We start from the raw sequence: 10,841 nt of genomic DNA, 5'->3' as shown, positions 1-10,841 counted from the left end.
GAAGAGGTTGTAAGGATTGATTTGCAGGTTAATTTTCATTGCTTAATGCCAGGGCTCTGTTTTTGTCATGTCGTGCTTGCATAGCTGTAGCAATTTGACCCAGTTTTTTCCACTATGAGAATTAGCATTTCTAAAAGGTTGAGTGTTACTGAAAGCTAGTGCTGTGAAGGCATGTGAAATTCAAATATAAAGGTAAAATTCTATTACCAAGGCTGTTCAGGCTTTTCTCAGCTTTAAATACTGGTCTTGATTTTGGTTGTTTTGTGTCTATGTTTGTGTGGAAAGAACTACATCTTCACTCTAGCTGTTCTGTGTGGTAAGGGAATGTGAGAAACTTGTCAGGATTGCCGTAACACTTCCTGAGCAGGATCACCTTCCTACTGAAATCACAAATTCCTCTCCAAATTACACCCAGGCTTGTCTCTCAGAAATTCTGTGACTTCCCATAAGTTGTTGTGTGCCCTGGTGGCACAAACCCTCTGGAGCTTTCCCAAGTGGGACACGAGGATGAGCTGGAATCATTGCAGAAAGAGTATTCTTCAATTGAACACTTCAAGGTGCTTTTATAAAGGCTTTGTTGAGGCCTAACTGAGTTGGTTTTGAAATGTCATCTCAAGAAATTTCTAGACATCTGGTTTCAATAGAGATCCAACTTGCTGCCACATCAAGCATTGACTTTTCCTGGGCTTCCTTTTGGAAGTAGATTTTCAGTTTTGGGCTGCTGGCATCTAATCTTCCAGAGCTTATAAAAGTATGAACTGATCTTGGATATAAATGATGATGGAAATAGAGGAAAATTCTTGTGAATGTAGAAGGAACTGTGAATGTCAGTGCAGAATGCAACGTGACCAAAATAACATCTGCTCGAGAGCTTTATTTAGAAGACTATTAAAATTCTGGCTCAGCCTAATCAAATTACAGGGCTCAGACTTAAACTGGAATATAAGCAATTAAAGCATTTATTTTAAGTAATTGCTTCAAGCTTGCAGCAGAAATGGAAGTCAAATTTTGAGCCTCTCAGTGTTGTGATTCAGACTGTTCTGTTGATTGAGGAGTCTGGGAACTGCTCAGGGCCCGAGTGAACAAGGAACTGTTTGGGAAGCAAAGCTGTGAGTCAGTGTTAAATTGTGCCTTGATGTGAACCATGCCTATGTTTTCAAAATGTGCACTGGAAGACACTTCTGCCTCACTTTTCCTGCACACACAGTGTTTCAATTTATCCACACTGGCCATAAGTGCCTTTGTGTTGTGTTTTAGTTGATGCTGTACAGCTTTTGGTGTCGAGTAGTTCAGGAGTAAATCTCTGCTAAGGCTGGTGGGATGAATTGAGGGGTTCTGGTGCTTTTTCCCCACTTGAAGAGTAGTCATTGTTCTAAAGGATGCTTGGAGAAAAGGAGCTGTGGAAATCTGTCAAACTTCAATGATCTGTTATTTCTCTGTACTGGAAAGTGACAGACAGGTTGGAAACATTAAATAGGAGTGTTCTCTCTGTACTTACTGGAAGGAGAAGTACAAGACATTTGTTACAGAGAACACTGCTTGTTTCTGTATTTTTTTTGGTATTAAAATAGAATCTGCAAGCTTTCCTAAGATGGATTGATTGCCAGCCAGGTAACAGCATTTTTTGTACCAGCACAGAAAGATGACTGAGGGTAGATAGTTTTGACTCTGCTGGTGATAATAGGAATCCTGTTGTTTAACCTTTTCACCACTTACAGAATAATATCTTCGAAGTATTTAGAATCTGTTAACTCATCTTTAAAGTTTTCACAAAACATTAAACCAAAAATGAAACCGAGTGCAAAATTATTCAATTCTAGGACTTCTCACTAAATCTTTGGGGAAAGGATAGAAATGAGTAGTAAACTGAATTTTTAAATGTCATGTTTGTGAAGCTTGAAATAGTGTTGTCATGTCCCATTGGTGTTAAACAAACTAAAGAAGGGTAAAAACAACACTCACACCTCCCTAAATTGCCTTCAGTGGCACTGAACAGGAGTCATATCCCAGTGTGGAAACTTATGGTGTATTTATGGAAACCACTTATACAATTTACTGCTGCTGCAGCAGGTGAATAAAAGACACTACTGGGCATTAGTTTATCAGTCTGGTTCTCCTGCAAGTGTTATGTTTTATCACATACAACTTTAAAAGTGCAAATGAAAAAGGTGAGTTCCTGCACTGCTGTTTATGTTGGGCTGGAATTTGTAATCCAAAGCACAGCAACTGTAAGATTTACGTGAGAAGGGAGAAAAATGAAGGCAATATCACTTTATTAACTTGCAGTAATGTTTGGATACAACACATTGTTGGCTTGTAAAGAAAAGTCTGTTTCTCTTCTGTTTTGAAGTTGAGTGCTGGCTGTGCAGAGGAGTGCTAAATATTTTGCCCTGCCATGAGCAGAATTGAAAACAGGCTCACATTCCATCTCAGGCTTGAGGAAATGATTCCTTTCTCTCTTTTCTTTACAGACACAATGAAGCTTACACATGGACAAATCCAACCTGTTGTGTACATAATGTAATTATTGGGAAACTCTGGTTGGAACAGTATGGAACAGTGGAAATCGTTAATCACAGGTAATGTTCATCACAGACCTGAGGGTTGGCTCGTGGGGAATGCTCTGTGCTCACTTGTGTTGCAAAGCAGATTGTTTAGAGTTTGGTCAGACACACAGGAAGCTTTGTTTTGTAGCTCCAAAGTCTTGTGGGGTTTTTTTTTTTGTCTTTGTGTGTTTATTTTCCTTTTCCTCCTGACCATTTTAAACTCTTCCTTGGACTGGGCTTGCTGTCATGATGCTTTTAATGAAAAGGCACAAGACCACAAGGCTTATGGGGTGCAAAGGTTTTAGATTTCTGAGTTACCCATTCAAATTCAGCCCCTTTTTACAGAAAACAGAAATTAAATGTAACTCCAGAACCACAAAATGAGATAATTGTCAGAGGCTTGGAGTGGAGCTCCATCATGTTGATTGTGATCTGTCACTTTTTTAGTTATGTTGATAGAGAATGTCTTAAATTAAAGACACAGCACAGAAAAATGAGTGCAGAGTAGGGAAATGTGAGCTCAGAGCATGTCAATTGCTGTGCCAACTGCCTGTATAAAAGCTTTTTTACCTCACATAAAATTAATTCCCTCTTAAACAATGAGGGAGAGAATTTTGTGAGAAGTATTACTTCTGCACACGTCAATAAAAAGGAGCTTTAACCCAACAAGCTGCTGTTTAGATGCTTCTCACAGCATCAGATCTCCAATCCTGTCTCCTGTGTGTGCACAAAGGACCCAGGATGGTCTCTGTGTGTTTGTGCTTGACACACAGACACAACCTGGTACCTCACTGAGAGAGTTTACTCACATCTCAGTGCAAGGAAGATGCTGAAATACAATGCTGTTTTCTCTTTGTAGCATGTTTGGTGCAGAATTTTTGATATGGGAATGCTCTTAATTAGGTTTTTGTGTAGGTCACTTGTAAAAGTTGCTTCTCGTTACAATTGTACAGATATTAATCTGGAGTATGTTGTGTTCATAGTGTAGTTAAGGAGTAATCAAGACTGCATCCTGTTTTGTTCCTAGCACTTTGAGATCATATTTTAGACATACATGAAACTGAGGGGTATATGGTCATATTTTCAGTTTCTTTTAGAGGTTGATGTCATCATGTGCACTTTGATTTCTTTTTTTTTATTCCTCTGTTCTGTGTGAAATTTGTGGGCTCTTTTAATGGCCTGGTCAGATACTAAACCAAAGTTAAAGAAAAACAGTGGTGAAAATAACTAGCTAACTGTAACTATAGATGAAAAAAGCTAAAGAAGGTAAAAAAAGTAAACTTACTGATGTATTTAGGGGTTTGCTTCTTTAAGCTTGTACTTATTTCCTCTACAGTACTGGAGATAAATGTGTCCTTAACTTTAAACCATGTGGACTGTTTGGGAAGGAGCTTCACAGAGTAGAGGGATACATTCAGGACAAAAAGTAAGTGGTAAAACCTCTTGGCCTCTCCATTTCTGAGCACTGGGGCATTTCTTGTGCTGGCACGTGACACAGTGATCACAGTGATGATGTGACTGCAAAGTTGCTACCAGTGCAGAGAGTAACCCATTTTTGCTCTGTGTTAGTACTAAACCCCTTGATTCTAGGATGATCATTTTAAGCATTAGGAGAAAAACTCTCCAGTCCAAGCTTGGAAATAAAGGTATCCAGGGAAAATGCAGAGTAGTTGCAACTGATGTCACAGTTGCACAGTCATAATTCCAGTCTCCAGTTTAAAATAATGAGAATATGGTTATTAGAAGTTTTTAATTAACCCAAACCTGTTTTGTGACTCTGAGTCTCTGTATTATGAACTGTTGGCTTTGATGCACCCACACTCCTTTGAGCAGTGGGAAAAGCATGTGACTGTCATGAGGATGTGTTCTGCAGGGCTGAGTGCCTGGAAGACTGGAATGAGCTGTAACCTTTTCTTTGCACTATCCAATATTTGGCTTCTGAGAATCACCCATTCTGTGATTCTGTGAAATCTGCAAATAGAAACACAAAATGCAGCAAAGTAGAGAGCTGAGGATTTAACACAGATCAGAATCTGCATGACTGGGCTTTTGAAGGCTCGATAAGAAGCAAGAGCTCAGTCTCCTTTGCTCTCTCTGCAGCAGAAAGAAGCTGTGTGTGATCTATGGCAAGTGGACAGAATGTTTGTGGTGCACTGACCCCACCACGTATGAGACTTACAAGAAGAATGAGAGGAGAGGTGGTGAGCAGAAGAAGAAGTCGGTAAGGTGAAGGATTCTCCAGGGAGAAAAGAGACTAAAGTATCAGAAATGAAAGCGAAATACATTACTCAGGGAAATGGTCAGGTGGTGAATGGGGGGTTAAAACTGTCTGTGCTGGGGTAGGGGTTGGATGCAGTCACTGAGAGGGAACTTGGCACTTTGAGTTTGTGCAGACTGCAGTGTGAGCTGCTGGCATGGAGCAGAGCTTGTAGGGAATGGTGTTTGCTAGAGATTTGTCAGAGAGAAGTCATCAAATATCAACCTCCAAGCTGATGTTGTCCAGTCCTTGAATGAGGAAGGTGGCTCTACTGTCAACTCCAGGAGTAAAAACACTAGGATTTCATAGAATCATAGAATTTTAGGGGTTGGGATGGACCTTAGAGATCATCCAGCCCCAAACCCCTGCCCTGGGCAGGGACACCTCCCACCAGAGCAGGTTGCTCAAGGCTTTCTCCAACCTGACTTCAACCATTGCCAGGGTGGGGCCAGCCACAGCCTCCCTGGGCAACCTGTGCCAGTGTCTCACCACCCTCACAGGAAATACTTCCTAATATCGAACCTAAATTTGCCCTCTTTTAATTTGTACCCATTGCCCTTTGTCCTGTCACTGCAGATTTGGGCAGTAAAAAAGAAAACTATATATTTTTTAAAGTCAGATGTGCTTTTTTGGTGATGCAACCTTTCAGAATTTATGACATAGCCTTGACAACAAAGAGCTCTGGAAACACACAGGGTGTTTTCCTCACATGTAAGCAGTGTCAGGTAAATTTCTACCAAAGCCTCAGAGCTAAATGGAAAATGTTGAGTGGTGCAGCACTGTTTGGTTTCCTGATATCAACAGGATCTTGCAGGTCCTGGTTGCTCTGTGAGAATGAAAAGTTAAACAGAAGCTAATCACTCTTAACATGAAGAGGCTCAAACTTTAAAAGTATTCACATCAGAGGAATCTAGAGCAGTGACAGGCCTTGCTCTTGGCTCTGGATTCCATCATGGTACAGGCTTATGTTTTGACTTCTTTTTTTTTAATTAAATAAAAAGGTTCTGTTCATCTTAAGAAAATCAACTCTTTCTTTCCTTCCTTCCTGTTGAGTCTATATTTAGATGGGGAACTGTCTAACAGTAAACCAGATGTTGACATGGAAAGTAGCCTAGAAGTGTCTTTTTAAATAATGAATACTCAAACCAAATGATTGAAATTAGACTCGTAACCATATGGAGCTGTTTTCCAGTGTACAAACCAGGCCCTGTTTAACTTAATAGGGTATTTTTGAATAAAATAAATGAGCCATGTCAGAGAGGGCAGAAAGAAAATAAAAAGGAGGTGGGAGTGAGGAAAATTCTGATACTCTCACTCCAGGATGTTATTTCCTCAGACTTCCCTTCTGGTTGTTGTGGTTTTAAATGGTTTCTAACAGTGAAATCCCCTAAAATTCTGCAGTGTAGCTGTCTGTGTCCTATACCATTCAGATTCTCTCAGGCTGTGAGAGCAGCTGAGGAACACTGCATTGGATTTTTATATATGCATTGCAGCAGTGCATGAGTAACAAAGGAACTCTGAGGGAAAGACACTGTATTCATAAACTGAAGTACACTGTCTTCATAGTGAGAAAACTGGCAGTGATAATAGTGATTAGAGTCTGGATCGTAGGAAATCAGGCTGAAACAAGGGCCTGTCTGTTTTTAATCACACATCTAAATCTTTTGCAAGTGATGAGGCAATACCCACGTGCTCTGTTTATGACTCTTGGGCCATTATTGGGAACTGGTTTAAATTGCAGTCTTGGCTCACTTCAACCTGAAAAAGTTATGGTCATGTTAGGTGAAATTAAGCTGTGGCATAGGGTAGAAGGGAAGCTAAGGAAAACACTTCGGAAAGACATTAATTTGCTGTTATTACTATTATTGATTTAGTTTTTTAAAACAGGCATTCAGGTTGTACTTAGGTGCTGGGAGACTATGCAGAGATATGAGGAGCAAGACACGATAAAAATGAGAGGGACAATATACAGAGTGAGGAAAAGCAAACAAGGGGAGGAGGCAGAAGTACAGGAGAGCATTTAGTAGCTCACATTTGAACAGATTCAGGAGTCACTGTAGGATTCTAGATGAAACCATCCAATGTTCCTTTGTTCCCCTGCCAAATGTTCTCTCTGTTTCAGAGTGAAGATGTTATTAAATCTGAAAATGATGTGGCTGATGATATGCCAGAGATTCAAGACACAGTGCAGTTCATACCAGGCAGTAAATTGCTTTGGAGAATAAATTGTAGGCCACCAAACTCATCACAGGTAACTGTTTCCATCAGGCTATGCATTGCTTATTGCCAGTGACTTATCCAAGGGAAGATGAGTAATGGCCAAGGGAACCTTGTTGCAGTGTGTCCTTAGTATATGGACAGGCTCTGGCAGTTCTTGCTGCAGCAGAGAAATTATGCTCCAGCAAGTTCTCTGCTTCAGTCCTGTGCTGCAGTGTCTAAGCCAGCAGAAGGAATGTGTGCTCTGAGTCCAGCTGGGAGTCTGGAGTCTTAGGTTATCCTGTCTGTGAGATCTCTGCACTTGGAGTGGCTAAAACATGGATACACATTCCCTTCTGCTGACCCTGCTGTTAAAAGACTGCCACAGAGTGCAGTGACTGGGCTGCTGGATATTAACTTCCACAGTTTCAACAAGCATTTTTGGTCTTGTAAGTGTGGGTGGTTTGTTTTGTTTTGTTTTTTTCATAAAAATCATGATGTTAAGTATCAGTTGTGGAGGAAAATCTGTCTTAATCCTCTGAAGCAAAGGCTGCTTAAAAAATGAAAGCTGTGATTTCCATCCCCATCTGCTCTTCCTTGTCCCTTCCCTCCAACAAGAAACCAACTCATGTTTTATGAGCCTAACCTTGCCTTTGGGGTAATCAGTGGGAGAAGGTTTGGCTTGGCACTTTCCCTTGGAAGTTCTGTTGTATCCATTTGCTATGGGGAATCCAGTGCCACTAATAATCTGTGTGTTATCTTTCATTTCCTTTTAAGATGTACAACTTCACCAGTTTTGCTGTGAGTCTCAATGAGCTGGAAAAGGGCATGGAAGCAATATTGGCTCCCACTGACTGTCGGCTACGCCCGGATATCAGGCACATGGAGAATGGGAACATGGGTAGGTGTTTGCTGCAGGGACATCAGTAACTTTGGAGAGGGATAACCACAGGGAGGCAGATGCAGGAAACACTGTCTTCAGTTTCTCATTCCCAGAGCAGCCTTAACTCTTTTTCATCCTGCGCACTGAACATGCTTTTTTTGCACAGTGTATGATGTCTGTTTTAATCCTGGAGAAGTCTGGGAGAGCAAATGCATCCAAGGTGGATCCCAGGGCTGTTAGCCTGTGTTACAGTGTGTTTGCATGTTCCTTAGCTTGGGGGGAGCTGGCAGACATGCTCACTTGCTCTGGAGTTTGTCTGGGAAGACATGTGGTGAGCAGACGTGCTCCGTTGCTCTGGTGTTTGTCAGAAAGAACACATGGCTAAATAGTGAAAAAAATCACTCTCGCTTTTATGCCTAATCTGAGTTCTTTCCTGCTGTCCCAGTGGAGTGTTTCTGCTAGATAAAACACCAACATTTCAGTTTCAACTCTCTTTTTGTAGCAGTGACTTTTCTGAAGTGCCAGTCTGAGGTTTTCGTTGCCTGTGACTGTGTACAGAAAACACTTGCTCATGTTTAAACAAACTATATGTCATTTCTCTGCAGTCTTTTCTGTGTTTTCTGCATTTTTCGCTCCTGTTTTGCTAAGTAACCAATTTCTCTTGAACCATTGGTTAGATGCAGCAAGCAAAGAGAAAGAGAGACTAGAGGAGAAACAAAGAGCTGCTCGCAAGGAGCGTGCGAAGGACCAAGTGGAGTGGCACACACGGTAAGGGGGGAGGGAGTTGGGCATTTGTTTAGGGCTTGGAATGGTTAGCTCTGCTGCTTGAATCGTTTTCATTCAAGGCAGCATGTGTTTGATTTCCTCCATGACAGCACAATTTGTAGTGTCACTTAAAGCATTGCTGGGTCAACAATTAAATATGTAGCTGGAAGCCAGAATTGCTGATAACTCTGTCCTGGATAAATTAGCCAGTAATAAATGCTGAAACCTGTCATAGTGAAGTACTGTGGTAATGCTGCATTTAGTTACGTATTTTTAACCTACAGAGGGTCATAGTTTTGTTAGAATGAATAAAATGTTAAGTCTCATCTCTCCTTTAACCTATTCCTGTCCAGCTTTTGGCAGTTGAGTGAGATGTTATGGCTCTCTAGGGCCTTTTATTTTCACAGTTTTTGGATTTCTTGACTTGGATGCTTCAGAAATTGCTTTTTTGATTCCATATTCAAGCGACTTCTCAGTCAGAGAGTGCAGCAGGGAGTGATGTGTGATTTGGCTGCTGCTCCCACAGGTTGCTTTTCACAGCTGCCAGTGCTGTGCTGTCAAGTGCTCACAGCCAGTCACTGCAGGTGCTTCCTTCAAAGGCAAGAACTTTGGGATGCTCCCATGCTTTCATGAAATTCAGAAGAGAAAACATTCTCTTCCTAAAGCCTGGAGGAGCAGCTATGGACTAATTCCAGTGAATGCCTTTGAAAAGCTCTTCCAGAGAACAAAAAATTGTTTTCAGTCAACGTGGCTAAAGGGTGAGCAGCTGTTGGTGTTCTGTGCAGAGCACAGCTCTGTGCAGCAGAACTGTTTTCTCCTTGGACAAGTTTACCAAAAGGATTGTGTAATGGATTTGGCATTGTTTTAAAGCAAAGATTAATATATATAATTTAGTGTATCAAGTGTTATTTGGAATAGGACAGCGAGTTTAAAATTCATTACATTACATTACATTACTCCTCCCTGACTTTATGTAAAGGAAAAAAAGATGCTTTACAAGGTGGTGATAGTTGTGTAGGAAGTTTAATGCCTTGTTTTTCATGTTCAGAGTATTCCCTGGGATTATTTTGTTTTTCTGATAAGAAATACCAGTGTGTTCTTAAAATGTTTTGTGAGAGATGCAAAGTTGGGTTTTGGGTTTTTTTCCTCTGTTAATAACTGTTCACTGTTTGCTTTTCTCTTTTATTGCTTCTACCCTTTTCTTTCTCTTGTGTCTTTTACAGATGGTTTCATCAAGGCACTAACCCCTACACTGGGACTGCAGATTGGCTGTACTCAGGTGGCTATTTTGATAGGAATTTCTCAGACTGTCCAGACATATACTGAAATTACAGAACCAACTGCTCATCTCATCTGGACATCTAGTCACTAGATTTCATTCCAAGCCAGTTCCTCTGGTTTTGTTGATAGCAAAAACCAGCTTTTCTAAGTAAGTTTTAACAAAAATTCTGTCAGCCAACAATCAAGAATTTAATGATCACTAACGTTGGATTGCCAAATATTTAAACACTGCTGAGCTCATTCCATAAAAGCTACACCTGAAGTCGTCATGTTCTCACTAATTTTCAAAGGGACCTTTGGTTCTTCATTGTCCCCCCCTAGTTTCTCTGTCAGGAGGATACTCTGTATCCCTAGAGCACATAACATCCTTGAAAACTATGTAACTTAAGTAGAGATAATATCCTTGTTACTTAGTACAATAGCCAAGAACCTGAAGTGTTTGGAACTCGGAGCAGGGATGAAAAGCCAATATGGTACCAGCAGGATCAAACCTTGTCCTGTGATACTCCCCTGAGATGCAGGTGTGACCTCCTGTGTGGTATGTAGCACTCCATGGGGATGGGAGCTCCCAGCCCCAGCTCACAGCAATTCCACAGCTGAGAGACTTGTGGAAACAAAACCCAACCTGAGCTTCTCACACTGTAGTTGTCTGTTACAGAGTCTTCACAACTTCGGGACACTGTGAGCATTAAACTGTCTACCTGTGATAAATCCCATAAAGCATACCTTAGGAGAAGGGAAGAGCACATTCCCAATGTGCTTTTTCCTGGAGTCAAATGCTGTCCTTAAAATAGAGCTGAGAGACTTGTGGAAACAAAACCCAACCTGAGCTTCTCACACTGTAGTTGTCTGTTACAGAGTCTTCACAACTTCGGGACACTGTGAGCATTAAACTGTCTACCTGTGATAAATC

At 41.0% G+C, this 10,841-nt stretch overlaps 1 protein-coding gene across 1 annotated transcript in view; it reads left to right on the top strand.

Moving 5' to 3' along the window:
- Positions 1 to 9,973, top strand: part of OSBPL2 (oxysterol binding protein-like 2) — a 20,415-nt gene extending 10,442 nt beyond the window's left edge. Inside the window, exons 7-14 of the mRNA XM_009084268.1 lie at positions 869 to 922; positions 2,441 to 2,579; positions 3,883 to 3,972; positions 4,647 to 4,772; positions 6,928 to 7,054; positions 7,777 to 7,900; positions 8,560 to 8,650; positions 9,871 to 9,973. Coding sequence (XP_009082516.1) covers positions 869 to 922; positions 2,441 to 2,579; positions 3,883 to 3,972; positions 4,647 to 4,772; positions 6,928 to 7,054; positions 7,777 to 7,900; positions 8,560 to 8,650; positions 9,871 to 9,973 — 854 coding nt within the window. The remainder of the gene's footprint in view (positions 1 to 868; positions 923 to 2,440; positions 2,580 to 3,882; positions 3,973 to 4,646; positions 4,773 to 6,927; positions 7,055 to 7,776; positions 7,901 to 8,559; positions 8,651 to 9,870) is intronic.
- The last annotated feature ends 868 nt before the right edge of the window (positions 9,974 to 10,841 follow it).

This window comes from Acanthisitta chloris, unplaced genomic scaffold, assembly GCF_000695815.1.
Source record: "Acanthisitta chloris isolate BGI_N310 unplaced genomic scaffold, ASM69581v1 scaffold4181, whole genome shotgun sequence".
NCBI classification, from domain to species: domain Eukaryota; kingdom Metazoa; phylum Chordata; class Aves; order Passeriformes; family Acanthisittidae; genus Acanthisitta; species Acanthisitta chloris.
Note: the sequence above shows the minus strand (reverse complement) of the source record. Positions and strands in the feature narration are given on the sequence as shown.